Raw genomic sequence first — 19,209 nt, forward strand, 5'->3', positions numbered from 1 at the left:
TGCGCCCACGCGTGGACACCGGTGTGAGCACCCAGTACCATATGTGAATATGAAAACAAAAAAACTAAAATGGTTTACGGGTCTCTCAGGCTGCTTTGCTAGCTGCCGGTTTTATAGAGGACAGGGTAGGAGACTCTTTAAACCATCTAAGATCAGCAAACAAACAAGTAAATTAATACATTTTTAGCAGCAGACGAGTAAATATTACACTGGTGGACAGTAATTGATTATACGTGATCTGGAACGAGTATTACTATCTGAGTATCAGATTCCTACTTAAAATTATATTATTTTATATTTTAAAATACTCACAATCAGATTAGAGTTACTTTTTAGATTACATGTTATTCACACAATGACAGATCGAATTGTTCATAATTCATAGATTTTCTCTTTTCAAAGCATACTGCTTTAAAAACGGGTCAATTTTCCTCAAGTCAATAATTTAACAACACATTTGCATGTTCTTAATAGTCCCATCTTTTTATTTTTATTTACTTTATTTTACAAATATTTATTTTAGTTTAACATTTTTATGATTTAATTCATTATTTGCTTTATTAATTTACAAACCCATTGCGTTGCTTCTCACACCCTGGTTTGGGGTCTAATGCACTGCAAAATACTTGTTTTTCTTTGTATTTTATATAAAAACAAGCGCATATATGTGTACTGCCATCATGCATTCTAGTATAAAGGTATACTGGAAACAATTTTATTTTCACCACTTTTGGACCTGACCACGTGTCTGTGAGACTCAAACTAAATATTAACAAGATTTAAAATAGCTTAAACATAAGAATGAATGCATCAAATGAACCCTTTTTTTAAATTAGGCGATTAAAAAACTCAATTTCTTATTGAACATGGGCACTCCTCTACATCTGTCCACATATACATCAATGTCAATGGTAGTGAGTGGGTCTAAGCTGCTATTCACCTAACAAATGCGAGTTCCAATCCAGCAGCTGTTGAGAGATCTGAGAGATCTAGAAACATGGGCTGAACAACTAAAGTGTCAAATTCTGTCCATTCACCTAATGATATTGTACCAGATTAATGTCTCAGACATTGAATACAGAGAACTGAATCAAGTACAGTTGTGATGACAATCAAGGCTCTCAAAGCAAAAGCAACAACAAAAAAAAAACTCTCAATGTTACTGCAGAAGGAAACTTCAAATGATAGTTTAGCAACTTTATTGAGCAAACAAAATGAACAGCTAGTAGAGCTATTAGTTGATCGTTCATCCATTGAGAGCTTCCAATCACATACATTCAGTGCAACGAGAGAACAGTGTTCAGGAGGATAGACAAACTAATAGCTCCCCATTCTAAAAACATCAAAAAGAGGAGAGAAAAGGAGTAACAAAATAAGTTCTCAGACTCTGAAAGTGGACATGTATTCGCTTAACATTGTCTGCAGATATTCATTTTTGGCAGACCACAGACCAATTACCTTAATTGTTCCATTAACATGCAAAATATATTTTTCTTAACTGCTGATACAATGACATGACTGATTTGGTAACAAACAGTCAGTAATAAGCAATAATATATTTCACAGACCATAGTTCTCATTGCTATTGGAAAAGCATATAAAACATGAAGGCTAACCGAGCAACAGCTTGACTTCTCCTGGTACTCTGGCACCTTCAGAATCGTTGTTTCTTTTTCTTAAATAGCACCTCTAGCCAGTGGCATGAGTCAGAAGCATTCGATGAGTTTGCCTTAGATGTTGTTTTTTCTTTTCCTTTTCTTATCTCAATAAAAAAAAAACGTCTGAGCTCGTAGTTAAAACATGCTTCTTTGACGCGAGCATTTTTCTGAACATAAAGTTGGTGATCTTTGCAATGTTGTGGTCTCTTTTACAGCATGTGAATGAAGGTCGAAGGGGTCGAAATAACCAAGCAGAACTGATATGGTCTGAATACACGGGGAGCTGTCAATTCATTTAGGGGAAGAAAAAAAAAATTCCAGCTATACTGCAGACTGGTCTGATGTTCTTCAGGTATCACATGGCATACTTTTGAGTCCATTCCCGAGCTATTCTGTTGTACCTGTACAAGAGAAAGAGAAAGAAAGAGAAATGAAGTGTGGCTCTGGTACAAAAACGCTGTTGCAGAGGCAGTGTCACACATGCTGGGTAAGCGGACCATCTGCCAACTTGGCTCACACTGAGTGCAGGAACGACTCAAGGTCAAACAGTAGCATCCTCTTCACTTCTACACTGCAACTCCAAACATTCCTTCTGTTGTTTACCTTGGTGCTAGTAAACGCCTGAAATGTTTACCTCAACTAAACCTCCTGTCATTAATCCTATGATAAAGCTAAATGTGTCTCCGACTGAGGATTTACATAGTCAAATTAAAATTGTCAAGTCTTGCACATAATCAACGGATTATCATCTGATAGTCGAATCGTGTGTGGGGTTTTCATACATAGCACACCGAAACAACTCTAATAAAGCCATAAAAACTGCCTGCCAGGTGATAATGAAAGGCAATGTGGATAAACGTTCATTAAAACGATTCCTCATAACATTTTAAAACCACAATGTAGAGAACATCACACAAAAAAATAGAAGAAAATGTATAAAACATTTTGGAATCGCACTGCAGACAAGATTTGCATTTCACACATCGGCAAATCCATTTAAATAATTACAGTGCAACATCGAGGCACTGAAAAACAATCAAGAATTAATTTATAGAATTAAATTAGAACATGAGATACCTTTCTAAATAAAAAGAAAAGAAGGGGTGGGTCAATCAAGTCACATGTGTAGAAAATGTTGAAGTGCAAGGGAACATATATTGAAAACACAAGCCATGAAGAGTTTAATTAGACAATCCTGAGTGATCAATAAATAAAATGAAAATAAAGAAATCTTATCCCAGTCATTGTTAAAGATCCCGGCTGCCAAGATGCTCTTTTGTTGGTCATGGATAATGGAAAGTGAAACTCAAATCTGTCACAGGGGTGGTTAAATTTATTTGCGCACGTTAAAGATATTAAAAGTTGTATTTACAGCATTATCATAATAGGCTGTTTATTGACTTTTTAGGGGAAAAAAAACGATAGTTCTATGTGAAATCTGACATTGTGCACCCCCATATAACAGAAATGGCATGATGCTAGTTTTATAAAACCTCTGCGAGGACTGTGAGATTGTAGTCCAATCAGGCTCCTCCTAACAAAAAAATGATTATATGACTATTTGGGGTCACCCCTCTATAAAAAAAAAAAAAAAAAAAAACCTTATATGGGCCACAACTGGCTGGCATGAGTGTGAGCCACTTTTTTTTTTTTTTTCATACACAGGATTTCAATAGAATTTTTAAAGTGGTCTTTTCCAGTCATGGAAATGAATTGAACTATAAGCCATATATATATATATATATATATAGATATATAATTTATTTTTTATTTTATTATTACTAGTGCTGGGCAAGTTATCGCGTTAACGCATTAATGACAAATAGATTGTTTTATATTTAATTTAATTACATGAATGTTCTAAGTTGAGATTTAGGCTACAAGAAATATTTTAACTGTTACTATGTAAAATGAACGCTGCTGTAAAAAGCACCTTATTTGTTTAAAGTGTTTGTAAACCAAATGTTACTACACTTTTGTCCATATAGCAGTAGGCCTATTTTTAAATAAAAAAAAAAAAAAACGCACAATACACTACTTTTGAATGCATTATTTATTTTTGTGCATAAGCATGCAATTAATCGCATACAATAATGTGATTAATTGCGATAAAAAGGTTTAATCATTGCCCAGCACTAATTACAATTTAAAATAACTGATTTCTAATTAATTTATTTTAACATTTTATTTATTGACAGCTAAGCTGAATTTTCAACAGCCATTACTCCAGTCTTCAGAGTCACATGAGCCTTCAGAAATCATTTTAATATGCTGATTTGCTGCTCAAGAAACATTTCTTATTATTATCAATGTTGAAAACAGTTGTGCTGATAAATATTTTTGTGGAAACTGAGGTACATTTCTTTCAACATTCTATGACGAAATGATTTGAAATACAATTTTCTGTAAATGTAAATGTACCATCACTTTTGATCAATTTAATGAAACTTTGCTGAATAGAAGTATTGAAAAAAATCTTAATGAACCCAAATTTCTAAATGCTAGTGTTTGTCTACTATGTAATACAATTTTCAAAAGCTGCATCCAGTTATGAAGGCCATCAATAACACTGGCACATCCAGTAGTACGAACGCTAACTAGTGACCAGCAGTGCTGCAAATTTGGTTACATCCAGAGATTAGCAAGCCCTTTTCATGCTCGCACAAATACACTCTTCCATAATGCCTTGCTCACCTTAACCCCTATAACATGGCATATTTCTTTGTCCATTCCCTGGCTAGTTTATTATACCTGTGAGGAGACACCAAACTAGCAATTTTCACACTACCTAAAAGGTATCTCTATTATACAAACCAGCTATAATGCAATAAACTTGGATTAAAACAGTAAAAATATATTTTATTAAAATAAGCTTATTATTTTTTAATATATAATTTTAAACATTTTATTTATGAGGCTTCAGACACAAATATACTTACTTTTCATTGTCTGTTTTATAGATACGTGCTATCTCTGGCACTAATGGATCATCTGGGTTTGGATCACATAACAGTGAACAGATGGACAATAGAACTGCAACAGAAAGAAGAGAGAGGTTGATAATATAGATAGTATCAGTGGCTACTCTATTAAAGGTACTCTATTAAAGTCAAAGCTTTTGCTCACCTTTTGAGATTGTTAACGCAGGAGACCACTGTGACCTTAGAATATCCAAACAGATGCTGCCATTACTGTTAATATTTGGGTGATAAATTCTTGTGGTGAATGCAACCTACAAATTAGAGGGTGAAATAGAGAATAAGACCACATACATTTCAAACTTATCATTGAAATTTTACTGTACATCCTCAGAATGTTCCAATGTTTCCTCTAAGCTCAAAAATGAGTTGGGAAAACCATTTGATTCAATTCTAGTTAATACAAAATACCGTAATTGCAATGCTCAGGCAAATTGCTCTAGAGTTGGTGTCACTACAGAGTTAAAACCGGTGAATGCGGTTTACAGGTTTCATAGAAAGAGACGGATGTGCGCCAAATGAGTCGCAGTAATTGTTGCAGACGAAATAGCTCAACACAAGAACCAGCACAAACGCAATGACATGTGAAAGTAAACATCATTGTGTTTTAAAGAAGAGATGTGGAAACAGCGGATGATGGGCACAGAATAGTAACAAAACTCATTTACAGTCGCACACAGTTGTAGTAGTGTGCAAACTCTACTAGGGATGTTCAGATAACTGAAATATACGCCTAAGAGAAAGGTTTTGCTCACTAAGAAAAAAAAGGTAATATTGGTGGTGTCTGACTATAGTGTGTGCTAAAAAGCTGCTTGAAAAGCTAAATATCATGAAACAATCTAAAAAAAACCCTGCTCTTTACAGCCAGCTTAACCTGTAGGTTGTTTTGACAGTTAATCATTCTTGCCTTAGGTGGTTTGAAAGGGTAGTCTGTAGGAAAATGAATGGTCAAGAAAAACACACCCCCTTGATATGGACTGTCATTCTGTAAGGAAATAAAGACCAAACAACAGAGCAAAGTTACTTGATAGTGAATGCAGTGGTAAAATAATGCAGATATCACATGCAAATAAATGTCACAATTCATTATTAATATGCATATGCAAATAAGAACATATATCCACTTACAGGTCCCATAATTGTTGCTTGCCAGTGAAACACTGTAAATAAAGAATACAAAATGTCTCATTAAGGTGAGCTCAGTGTCATGCTCTGAGGCAGGTAAAGAAAACAAAGAGCAAAATAACTCACAGTCATCTCCAACCGGTCCTGCTGAGCACTGTGCTGGAGGGTCCCGGCCCAGATCAGTCAGTTCCTAAAGAGAGAGAGAGATGTCTCAGTACTGCACAGAAACATAAACAAATGAAAATTGGGAATCCAATCAACTATGCCGTCTTTTATCCATCCATACAGCTCCTATACATTTCATTCCTAAGGTCAAAATGAAAAACTTTTTGCACTATAACATGTTATGCTGTAAAACTATTTTAAAGAGATAGTTTTCGCAAAAATGAAAATTCATCATTTACTTCCTCTGCTGACAGTAGACAATGACTTTTTCCCCCATATTAAAGAAGTCTCCTGTCAACTGTTTGATTACCAACATTCTACAAAATATCTTCTTTTGCATTCAACAGATTAAACTCATACATGTTTGAATAGTAATTATATATATATATAATTATATATTAAACAGGCCTCTATTCAAGACACAGTACAAACATTCAGTCATCAAGGTGGGTATCTACATAGTGCAACAACTGTTTCATAAAGTTAAGTAGAGAATGATTATTTAAAAAATGTAAGTTGTCAGTGAACCACAGCTCTGTGTATTAAATGTTGCTCTATCTGAAAGCAGGTGATACTCTAGATTTATTACTAACCACAGATCCGGCTTTCCTGATGAGATCCCCATAACAATCACATGCAATATATCATGCAGCCCTAATTTGTACCATACTTTGATTGATAGACTCTTTTAATTTTGCTGGTGGAGCAAATTTGACTCCAAGTACATTATCAGTCATTGTGTCATTTAACTGGTTCTATTAAAATCCAGATTTAGACACTTAAACAGCTGAAATCGAAGATGTCTCTGTAGGAAATAGATATGATGAGCCCTTTCATTTTAATCCAGATTTCACACTGATGTATTCCTCTCCCAGACAGATAACACAATTTATGAACCGTCACAACTTGATGGCTCTTCTGTCCCAGAGGCCCAACCTGTTGATCCTGGAGAACAATCAAAGCGGAGACTCATGTCATGTGTCATCAGGGTGAGATGGGAACAATTTCACTCACTCTCACCCTCACTGAGGTGAATACTGACAGTTTTCTCCACTCTAGAAAAACCACAGGCAGGATATGACAGTAGTCATCTTCTTAATGCAATTTTAAGAAGAACATCAACAGAGGTTGATTGAGGAAAATGTTCTTTTGGTTTCCTCAGTCACCTAAAAGCCACAAACACCAGGAAAGGATCAGTTTTGATTTTGGTGTCAGAATGTCAGAAACAAATCGGTACAATTTGTACCTAGTTTACAGATGTTATGAACCATCAATAATTCCTTTAATTTAATGTACATGACAGGTCATTTTTAAGTCAAACCAATTGAAGTTATTGTGCTAAATCAGCCAAACAACAGCTAAACGATACAATGTGTTGATTATTGGAGCCTCCAAGAGCTTGTCTGAAAGCTATTTCAAGTTGCCCATATAAATATCTGAACTGTAGTTAGATGTAAGATTGAAAGTTTTGGAAAACAAAACTCAAGTCCACAATCTCTCAGCAAATCATTATTTTATTTTTTTCTAAAATAACATTCAATATTTTTCTAGCAAGATTTTACTTGTTCTACAGTTGTCATCACTGCTCATAGTCAAAACCAAAAACTGAAAAAAGTAGTAATGTTGGACAAAGCCTTGGTTGATGCGACCAGAGAGACAAGGAGCTTTAACTAATATTCACTTTTCTGTTTATTGGATCTTTAATATAAAATCTAGTGATAAATATAACTCATGGAGTGTTTCTAAAGGGTTTCTCAAAAAAAAAGAATGTAAAGGTAACTTATTTAATATGCATAAACCAGTTTTCTGATCTCTAGCCACACCAAGGCATTAAGACAAAGAAGTAACTGCCATTCTAGAGCTTTAGGTCTCTCTTTATGGGAAAATACAGTGACTATATAAACCACTTCTGAGAAAATAGCACATTTCTGAGAATTCATGTATGCAAAGTGCAGACAACCTTCTGGTGGCGCTTGCCTGTGCGTGTAAGCATGAGCAGACAGGAAATAGAGGTCAGAGGTTTCTTTGATGATGAGGGTGTCTAAGGTGGATACATCAAAACAAACACAGGTAGACCTTTTAGTTCCTAATATTGTTGCACTTGTCTGAATAAAAAACCATTTGAGACTGCACATTTATATTCTTAATAGCTGAATCGAATTTGTTTCATGATTAACAAATTTTGCAACATCTATACGGTTACCGAACTGAATCAAAACTGAACTGACTCGAGCTGAAGAACAACAATATTATCTTCTGTAGAGCTAAATTAACCTTGTTTCAGAATTGATGAACTTCACGCAGTTATTGAACTGAACTGAAACAACACTGAACTACTTGAGCTGATTAATGACTTGTTAGAGCTGATTTGAATTTGCCTCATATTTTGATTGCATTATTGATTTTGATACATAAAGGTGACTTATGAGAACATAAACCTGAGGGATTATTAAAATTTAACCACAGATATATATATATATACATATATTTTTTTATAAAAATACTGATTACTTTCCTCCAACAGCCAAATGAATTTTTCTTTTTGACACATTAGACTGCAAAAATTACACCAATAAAATCTTACATTTATTTAAATCTAATTAAATAAATTATGAATACCTGAAAAAAAAAAATATTATTGATTATTGGTCTCGTTCTAGTTTTAAGAAAGCTAAATGTGAATGCTTCTGGCAAAGCTCAACAGAAATGACATAATTTAGCCGTGTAACGTGAAAAATCTGTATGAAAAAGTGAGATCCGCTTTGATCTCTGAGCTACTAATGAGGAACTAACCAAACCAAAGTAGGAACTCAACACTGTCACAATCCACACGAGAAAAACAACAAGCTTGGAGAGTTAAATCAAGGCCATTCTTAACTGGTAAATAATATTTGAGCTAATTATTATATTGCAGACAAATCAATTTAAAAATAACATGCAAACAACCAAATTACAAGTGTCTCAAGAAGTAGGGTTCTTTTAATTATCTGTCATCCTCAATAATAGCAGCATGGATGATGTATGTGAAGGTAACCCTTTGCGAGAATCAATGTATGACACCAATATAGGACAGTGTGAACATCAGCACTACCAGTGGCAGCTATTTTTACGCCTGCATACTTCAGATGAGGGTGTCCGGAATAAACCAGCCCTGCCATCACTTAAGAGATACATGGCTGGTATTTTCAACCAGACATCTGTGTGGCACCCACTTGGCATTTGCTGTCCTAAAATTTTCTCAGCTGAAGTTTTGTTTCTGCCATACTTCACATATCCCTATTAAACAAGCCAAAGCCCTGAAAACTGCTTGATATGGGAGTAACAAGCCACAGAATGTGGGACCAACTAAGTACAGTATTTGGCTTTCAGCGCACAAACAATCTGCTGTGTCAATCTAACTCACAGAGGCTCTTAAAGTCAGCGAAAAAGGGAAAAATCATCATGTCGCCAAGTTCAGCAACTATTGTGCAACTACTTAACACTGGTATGAGCCGGATACTTCTAACTGGAGTATTGAGCACTCGTAGCTTTCCAGGAAGAACTTACAGCAATGACGCAAAGTTTGTGCATTTACCAAAATGAAAGAATGTCACTAATACAAAGGATAACAACAGTAAACCATAAGACCAATAAGAAGCCAGCGTTAACCAGTTAAGGCAAATCTTGTCTCAACCAGTAATGTCTGTGACAGAGATGATTCAGAAATAGTATTCTTCTGATTCCACATCACCAGAAATCACATAAGGTTCTGTTTAACTATGTGACTCACAGAGGAAACACATCCACATAAAATCCTCCTTATCCACCTTAGTATTTCCACCTTTTTACTAGAAAACATGTTGTAAATAGTAATTTTAGATTTAAATGATAAAACTACGTATGTAGCAGCCGATATTATGGGTGTTACATGTAGATAAATAGATTGATACAAACAATGATAGATAGATAGATAGATAGATAGATAGATAGATAGATAGATAGATAATGTCATTATTTGGCATTTTAAGGAAACAATAATACAACAAACAACATTAAAATAAATACCAACACAAACTATGAATATTATTATTATAAAAACAAAAACAGCCAAGCTTCACAACCAAGCCTGCTATCCTCTTAGCATTTGCTAACGTCTAACATTATATCTTTTACATACCACGCAAAAACCCAAATGGTTTTGGTAGTGAATGTAAAACAATTGACATAAAATATTATATTTTACCTTGTGAATTCGTTTTAATGCCATTTTGTGTGTGTAATGGGCTCCTGAGGCCGAGGAAACAGATTGATCCGGCTAGCTGCGGTTAGCTGTGCTCGCTAGCCAGACACTGAACATCCACCACAAATCCGACGAGACCGACACGGAAACGAACAAAACAAGCCGTTAAAATGGAAAGACAAAATCCCAGCTGACAGATAATAAACTTGACGAGAGTTGATGTTATATTGAATACGAACGGGATGGCCTGCGTTTCAACACTGGACACTTGTATAGGTATTTGTGTGTCTCCTCCTCCTCCTCCTCTTCTCTCTCTCTCTCTCTCTCTCTCTCTTTACAAAATGTCCTCTTTCTTACTCCCTCCTGACGTCTATGCACAGCATCCGTTTTCGGGGAATGCTGGAAACGATGATGACTAACAGAGAGGAAAAGACATTACGAATCAGTATTACAAAATATGAGGATCTTTTTAATTAATAAAAAATATAATAATAACAATAATATTTTATATATATATATATATATATATATATATATATATATATATATATATATATATATATATATATATATATATATATATATAAAATTTTGCCATTGTTACACCGCGGGAACAATTTCATTTTAGGAATTTAAATTTATTTTAACCTTTATGCTGTGCTGTAAGTCTTCTGAGCTATAAAAAAAAAATAACACTTTTCTTAAAGGAATAGTTCACCCCTAAATTATTTTTTTTTTTACTTACCCTCAGGCCATCTAAGATGTAAATGAGCTTGTTTCTTCATTGAAACTAATTTGGATAAATTTAACAGTACATCACTTGCTCATCAGTGGATCCTCTGCAGTGAATGGGTGCCGTCAGAATGAGAGTCCAAATCTATATAATTATATAGACCAGTGGTCCAAAAAGCTGATGAAAACATCACAATAATACACAAGTTATGTCTTGTAAAGTGAAAAGCTGTGTGTTTGTAAGAAATTAATCTATTATAACTTCAATATTTAACTTCAAACCATTTTTACCAACTAAAATACAGTTCCTCTATTCATTGCTTTCTCCAGTAAAAAAAAAAAAACTTCATCTGAATCAGGACAGAAATATACACAGATCAACCACCTTTCACAAATGAAAACAGTTCTAAACAAATATTGTTATAAGATTTTGATGTGAAAGGACAACAGAGGATGGACTTTTTCACTGCAAGTGTTATTATGGATTAGTATTTTGGCGGAAGTTACAGTTTAAAGTTAAAAGTTTGTGTCTTACAAAAATGCAGCTTTAAACGTTACAAGACATTAATTGATGGACTTAATTGTGATGTTTTTATCAGCTGTTTGGACTTTCATTCTGACGGCACCCATTCACTGCAGAGGACCTCTGTGAGCAAGTGATGTAATGAATATTTCTCCAAACCTGTTCAGATAAAGAAACAAACTCATTAGGTAGTACTGTTCCTTTAATGCCAGTTGAACTATAACATCCTTCTCTTCTGTTCTCTTTGGGTTTAAATTAAAATTGCATTAATCTTGATTCATGATTTTAAGCATTTTGCATGCTTTCGTCATACATAATATCAAAATAATTTTTATTATCAGTGGAAATTGACTTTATTTGCTTGAAATACCATAGGAATTACTACCGTACATACAGTACTAGTCTAGCTATATTATGAATCCTTTAGGGGTAAATAAATTGAAAGTACTGCCTCAATGACAATCTTGCACACCTAAAGGTTTTGCATTTATTTGGGATAAATATGCAGTGCGCCTCATAAATGAGTACACCCCCTCTGAAACTAACCAAATTCAGCAATTACTCTTTACTTAAAAGACATGTTAGGGTTCTTTCGAGATATAGTGTTCCAGCAAGACTGCTTGATCAATTACCAAAGAAGCATGTCAAAATTATTCAGGAAAATACAATGTTCTTATCATAGTGATAAAATGTTGTGATGCAAAAATGAGTAAAAGTTACTTTAAAAACTTCTGGTGTAAGTTTAAGGCATTTGTTCAACAGGTAAGTATGAATAGCCCATGAATCATTATCAGACTTTTTGTTGACCACAGTCTGGAGACTTCTTAACAAAAAAGAGGACAGTGCTACAAGAGGAATCCCAAATCTTTGTTTCAAGTGAGTTATCAGACTCAGATCCTCAAAGTCAAAGTCATCTGAAGGGACAGTCTGTAGGGCATCTGTAGATTTATGTGCCGATTATAAAATCGAAGGCTGGAGGAAGGAGGTGTTGGGTCAGATCACACCTATATTCAGACCTGTTATAGATGTTTTGGTCTAAAAACTTTGGTTTAATTTCTTTTGTACCAAGAAAATGTTTTATTTCTTATTTGTAGAGTTTGTTGTGTATTGTAGTGTATTACATGATTGCTGTCAATGCTGTCTTTTTAGTTTTAAATCAGAGAATAATTTTTCACTGAAATAAAAGAGATTTTGCCGTTTATGTTCATATATATTTAAATATTTACTGTTTGAGGTTATTTTTTGTTAATCAAGTTGTTTGATTTACTTTTAGGCCAAGCAACAAATATATATATATATATTTTACGTTTGCAGCAGAAAAAAAAAAAGATTTTGGCTGTAGTAAACATTTTTACACAGCTTGTTAAAGTAAGAATACAAGATGAACACTTAGCAAGATAGAAGGAAAAATGGATGGGGCAAATACGGTCAAATCTGCCAGAAAGTTGTCAATGGGAAGAAGGTTTACCCAATCCAACATGACAATGACCCAAAGCACACAGCAGAACTGAGCACAAAGTGGTTGAAGGAGAAAAAGATGAATGTCCTTGCATGGCCTAGTCAGAGCCTAGACTTAAAGCCCATTGGAAATCTGTGGAATCATTCCACAGTCACCATCAAATTGAAATGAACTTGAGCAGTTCTGCAAAGAAGAGTGGGGAAATATTACAAAGTCTAGATGTGCAAAGTTAGTAAAGAAATATCCAAGCAGACAAAAGGCTGTAATTAAAGCAAAAAGAGGGTTAATAACAAAATACTGACACAAAAGGGTGGTCCTTTTTCCAGCTCAGTGATTCTGTTTATTTTTTTACTTTTTGTATATCTGTTGGCGTTGTATCTTTCACTTGGATGTTGTAAGTTGCACTCAGTTAATACAGCTGGATAAAACAAAAACCGCATCCGTCTTCATTTGTATAATGCTTTGAATGTTTTGAAAGGCTTTACCACTGTCTTCATCTGTAAGTCGCTTTGGATAAAAGCGTCTGCTAAATGAATAAATGTAAATGTAAATGTACCATGCAGCTAAACCAGTTTGGATTCCCTTGTGACCCTGTCTGTAAAAAAACATTTGTTTTTACTTTCTAATTTTGCTTCTTTTTATCTCACCCAGGGTGCAAACTACCGTCTGTATCAAACATGTGTATGTACTGTGAATGCACACCTGCCTGGAAGTTTCTAGTATGCTTAGTGCGACCTTGGTTAGCAGGATCAGATGTGTTTAATTGGGGATGGAGCTCAATTCTGCAGGACAGTGGCCCTTTAGGAGCAGGATTTGACACCCCAGCCATATATCAACACACACAGCCAAAATATCATTAGGTTAAACTGTGACTAAATTACATTATGTGATTTATGGTCAGCTTACTTAAGTTTATTTTGGTATATTAAATTGTCTAATGACCCATAATATCTGTTGCACAAAGCAGATTGGATGCTAGCAAGATGCTGGCATATTTACATTATGCGTAGTACATCTGTGTAACTTTTTCTTTCATGTATTTCAGGTTAGATTCATCACCGTTCATAGCGGCAGAAGACTGCCTAGACTTCACTACAACATATTTTACTGGTTACAGGCACATTTCTCCATCGTAGGGCTTCTGTTGATGATGAGACACAGGAAAACCAATGATGTCTCCCAGTTGCTGGTTCCAGGTTTGAATGCACATTTTTGAATGAACTATTTCTGTAGAAATGTATGTTATATATTTGTATGAATAGAAGATATATTTTGAGCAGACTTTGAGATTTCTTTTTAACAGATTAGTTAGTTGAAGCACGAACTGAAAATGATGTAGAATTTTATTCTTTTTTAAACGTCTATGATAAGTTCATGTATTTCATACAAAGAAAGTAACATTTTAAAAGTAAAATATTGGTAAGCTAACAGTTACAGTACAGTATTAAATAGAAATACAGCATATTGCATAATGATGCTAATATTATGATAACATCATCAGAGCACAGAAATTAGTAATATACATTATATGAAATATGAAATACATTACTTGATGTTCTTTTTTTTTTTTTTTCTTGTTGGCAACTAGGTGGAAATGACTTCTTGAATCTGACGGAATGACCTGTGGGTTGATAAAATCACTTCATTTAACCTGGAGAACTGAGCTTCTACAACTGTGAACAAAAATTAAGATGTATTAAGTGTATGTGTGTGCGGGTGTGTGTTTTCAAGTTTTAAGATCATTTTCAGTTCCAACATTACAATATTAGGCCTCATTAAAAATGTAAATGTGTTTTTATATTTTTCCCCTTAATGTTTTAATTAACATCATTTAACATGCATAGTTAAAGATTTCCGTACTTCATTGTAATGCAATCTTTTTTTGAGTTGTAGCAAAATGATGGCCCGATGTGTATTTGAAAGGACGATCTAAGGAATTCTAATGGTGTTCTCAGTTTAACAGTGAGGTCGTTGTACTTGTCCCTAATTTAAGGTCATTCACAGACCTGCAGGCCATTGTTGGAACACTAGATGGAGCTCCTTACCTTGCAAACAATAGTATGATCCCGTTAACGTTCAGCTGTTCTATTGCCTATATTTATTTACTGTTCAGTACACTTTACAATATTCATTTAAACTTCGCGATGATTCTGTTTGCTCAAATTATCATTATAATATAATTTCTGATGTCTAGTAGAGACTATGAGCACTCAGCCTATTTCTAAACAGTTAGGATAACAGACAGTCTCTTGTGCTTTTATGAATGACCACATCTGATTTTGTACTGCGATCATTTAAGACATATTTTCCGTTGTGCTATACTTTGTGGTATCTTTATTTAATTTATGACCCATATAAAGTGCTTGTGCAAGCCCCTAATCTCAGATCTGAGAAAATACCATTAGCTAATTTATATTTGAACTCTTGAGGTCCTAATTTAATATCAATCAATCATTTCACATACAATGGATCTGTGATTCAAAAGATTGCAGGAGACCACCTATTGACATGAAATAGATAATGAGAGATAGGGACTTTCTCTTGAGCTTTTGCAGAACACCATCAAGATGCTCTAATCAAATTCATGAATTTTTGACACGATGAATTTCCTGGCAAGAAACATTTATTTATTTTATTTTTATTTATTTTATTTTTTGATGGCCACTAGGTGGAAACAACCGCTTGAATCTGACAGAAATTATTGATATTGTAACTTATTACATGGAAAATGTGTGCAAAGACAAGATATATTAAGTACGCGTGTGTGTTTTTTATTTATTTTATTTACTTTTTATCTATAATAAATAAATGAAATACATCCAAGGTGTAACATATAGTCATTAGACCTATCAAAAAAATATCACTATCTTTTTTTTAAAAAAATATGTCCAGGAATATTTTATAATTTGTGCAAGTATATACAAGAGTTTGTAGATGTGTTATGTTGGATCTGCGTATAATATTCAATAGCAAAACACATTCTTACCTGTGCTCTTAAAATCATGCTTTACAATTTAACAGCGTTTCTCTCCGCGGAATACAAAATATTATAGGACTAAAAGAGTAAAAAAAAAATCTCCATGAACAACAACCGAAAGTAACTGACCGATGCGGCATTAAATATTTTTCTGTTTTAAACATCGCAGAAAATGACATCACGGGATATCATGAGACACTGAAGTGAGTCTTTATATATGTCCTTGTCCTGTGTATAACATATTGTGTTAGTTTGGAAATAACATGTTGTAGCTGCTTTGCTTTGGGTATTGACCCTTCAGCCTCCTCTAAAATATAGAATAGAAAATATTGTATAAGTTATATGGACGTAAATATAGTCTATATGTTTTAGTTTTGGCATGTTTCACAACGTAACAAGTTTGTGATAACTCCGACTGACCGCCAGCCTCCTCTCAAATAAAGAATAGAAAAGAATATTGTATTATTGGACTGGGGTCATTATCCGTTTGAACCAGTTTAGGGCAGACAGGGATCGTGTTGTTTTGGACCTGTCTTTCATAAACGAGTATTTTGTCTTTGAGTGTGAAGTGTAGCATAAGCAAGATTTTCGTGTCATCAAGAGTTTTCAAACTGTATAAGCAAGAATGATTTGTGAGGATGCTTTAGTAAAAAATTATAATAAATATATATATTTACAAACATAGGCCCACATAATTATTAAACAAATAAAATAATATTAATAATGTGTGAAATTAAGAATCTGAAGGAAAAACCTCTAATAGAAAACACAGATGACTGCGATGAGGGGGGATTGTTTGCTTTAGTCGATTTTCTCTTTCTTTTCTTTCTTTTTTTAAGATGAAATTTTGTTATATTTTAATTATTGAATCTAAAGGGGTCGTTTTCCGACTATGAGCTCTATAATTATCTGTAATAACTATTTAATCAGGCGTAATTTGGTGGAATTCAAAATAATGTCAAAATAACACTAGAAATCCTTAATACAATGCGAGTTTGCGCAATTTATCATTTCTTTTTTGGGTTAGTATTGGGTATGAGTAAAAAATTTATCTACTTGATTAATTTGACCTAAATTATAGAATAATTGTTCTTAATGTAATTTAATTTAATTTTAATATATTTTATATTTGTATTGCAGGAAGACTGTTAATAATAATAATAATAATAATAATAATAATAGCTAGTAATAATAATTTATACTATAATAATATTATTAGTTCATGCAGCTGCAAATAACCCCGTGCTTTTTCGTATTTGAACATTTCTTCTAACTCATCTACTGAGTAGGATATTTTAATCCGGCAAGTCAGGAGGACAAGTTCATTAAGAGATGTTTGACAGTGTTATGGAATATTACTGCGCTTTTGTCATCTGTGGAAACTCCATTGAGTACCAGGGAACGTAAAGTATACTTACTGTAAATGCTTAGGTTTCTCATTCAGTCACTGTTTATGATCTCAGATCATACCCGGCTGAACTTTTAGGCAAATTTGACATCTTGAAAACGATAGGCTATTCTGTAGTCGATTATACTTTAATCATGCTGGGTGTATGGAATGCATCGTGAATATTCCTGGGTATTAAGGGCATGTTTCATGCTAAATCTGGAAGGCATGAGACCACTTCCACTGCCAGAGCGCTCAGTCCCACTAACATCAGCTGAGTTTTTGCGGCGAATTTTGAAAATGACGCAAGGGATGACCGCGACCAATCAGAGCTCAGAACGAAGATTGACATGTAAATGACTTTGCCTTTTAAGGGCAAGTCTCCGCCCTCGGCAAATCCACGCTTGTCCCCTCCGAGAGCGCTGGAGCCGCGGAACCCGAGAGAAGGTGCGCTCCGCTGGGACAGAGGAGGCACAAAGAGACGGGGAGGGAGGGAATGAGATTTCCTGCTACCCAATCCCTCTTTTCCCCAGGGACAGCAAGCCTTCCCTGGTCCATCCCTCCCTCTTGTTTGGTAATCATTTCATTTTACTCCTTTTTGAAGCAGTCGCGCGTTTTATCCCACTTTTCATTTCACAATCCCGTGCGCGTCTGTTCGCCTTCTTCTTCAGAGCAAGTTCGCGTTCTCCCCTCTTTCTCCCCGCGACGAGAAGGTCTGCTTGATCCCGGCTGATCGTTTCCTTTGAGATGCTCCACAGCTCTTGCCTTCTCTCCACCCTCTTTTAACTAGAGAGCGGTAAATCTTGAGTGAACTGAACTTGGGTTTGGAATCTAAAAGAAAGAGGAACACCCAACGGGATACGGCAGCGCGTCTTTGGATAAGGACCTCTTTCCCCTTGTTGCACTTTGGGGAAGATTTTTTTCCCCTTTCAGTTGGTTTTGGTTAATCCAGGTGGTGCAAGGAGGATTATTCCACTCGAGCTGGTGTAGAGAGACATCCCCTAGAAGGCTATTTTCATGTTCTCCATCCAGGACGGTCTCCCACGGGGAGCCTTGACCATGAAAGAAGAGCCCCTTACGAGTGGCATGACGCCGGTGCGCTCTTGGATGCAGAGCGCGGGGATACTAGATGCCAACACAGCTGCGCAAAGGTAAACATCACCAACAAGCTCCAAGCTGTTCATATTCCAAGTAGTTGGGTGTGTGAAAGAGAGCGTCCGAGGCGTGTTAGAGGAAGCGCTTGGGCACAGTTAGAAGTGTTTCGAAATCAATTGTTTTGAATCTAAGTGCTCGTACAAATACAAGGTCGTTTTAAGTTTGTCAGCTGTTATTTAGTTGTAGACGTGCTGAAACTGATTGCGCATCATTATGCGCTGTATAAGTCTACTCGCGTCGCTCCAGAAAGGCGTACTCTAGCTACGCTGCCTGTCACACATGAGAAAACATTGTCCTACTTGATTTATCTGTGGCTGAAACAGAGCTGGAGGTCTTTCAGATTGTCTTGTGTAGGAATGTCCCGCTCATGCCATTTTATTTACCCTGAAAATATTGATATTTCAAAATCGCACTCATCTAATGATATTTAACGTGCATCACAGGGACAGAGAGGTCTAGTGAGAATCAATAACAAGCATGAGTTTATATTTTTGTTTGTAAAGAAAATACGCAATACTATAGGTGATTTCAAAATTATCCTAAATAATTTATTCTGATTTATATAATTTATATGATGTTAAAGATTGCTCAAAGTGCGAGAGATAAGTGGAGTTAGTGAGGTTATTGCGCTAGACAAAACTATTAGGCCTGTTTAAATAATAATAATAATAATAGTAATAATAATAAAAATCAAGAAAAGTCCAATCGAGGTACCACAACATGTCTTTCGGTTGGTCTTTCTATTTCACTAGTGTAATGCATAAAAAATAAACAATTAACACTTGAAACAAGTTTAAAAAGAAAAGTTTTTGGACCGGGAGATCCTCCGCA

At 34.9% G+C, this 19,209-nt stretch overlaps 2 protein-coding genes across 4 annotated transcripts in view; one reads left to right on the top strand and one right to left on the bottom strand.

The window, feature by feature from the left end:
• Positions 1–1,171: 1,171 nt before the first annotated feature.
• ube2d2l (ubiquitin-conjugating enzyme E2D 2 (UBC4/5 homolog, yeast), like) lies at positions 1,172–10,491 on the bottom strand. Its single transcript, XM_026225074.1, has 8 exons — positions 10,385–10,491; positions 10,149–10,254; positions 5,888–5,951; positions 5,765–5,796; positions 5,544–5,621; positions 4,785–4,890; positions 4,598–4,691; positions 1,172–2,059 (listed from the first exon to the last, which is right to left on the bottom strand). The coding sequence occupies exons 2-8, from the start codon at positions 10,170–10,172 to the stop codon at positions 2,014–2,016; spliced, it is 444 nt and encodes a 147-aa protein (XP_026080859.1). The 5' UTR covers positions 10,173–10,254; positions 10,385–10,491; the 3' UTR covers positions 1,172–2,013.
• A 7,749-nt stretch (positions 10,492–18,240) lies between these two features.
• Positions 18,241–19,209, top strand: part of LOC113057635 (transcription factor COE3-like) — a 93,755-nt gene continuing 92,786 nt past the window's right edge. For all 3 annotated transcript variants that reach the window (XM_026225075.1, XM_026225078.1, XM_026225076.1), the window contains exon 1: positions 18,241–18,374. In XM_026225075.1, coding sequence (XP_026080860.1) covers positions 18,241–18,374 — 134 coding nt within the window. The remainder of the gene's footprint in view (positions 18,375–19,209) is intronic.

Source organism: Carassius auratus, chromosome 39 (genome assembly GCF_003368295.1).
Source record: "Carassius auratus strain Wakin chromosome 39, ASM336829v1, whole genome shotgun sequence".
Lineage (NCBI taxonomy): Eukaryota > Metazoa > Chordata > Actinopteri > Cypriniformes > Cyprinidae > Carassius > Carassius auratus.

Bases quoted from the DNA above. Each gene is read 5' to 3' on its own strand.
- ube2d2l (XM_026225074.1), bottom strand. From the start codon at position 10,172: ATGGCATTAAAACGAATTCACAAG. The intron at 5,952-10,148 runs GTAAAATATAAT...CTCTCTCTTTAG, and splicing joins CATTAAAACGAATTCACAAG to GAACTGACTGATCTGGGCCG. The intron at 2,060-4,597 runs GTAAGTATATTT...TCTCTTGTACAG, and splicing joins TATAAAACAGACAATGAAAA to GTACAACAGAATAGCTCGGG.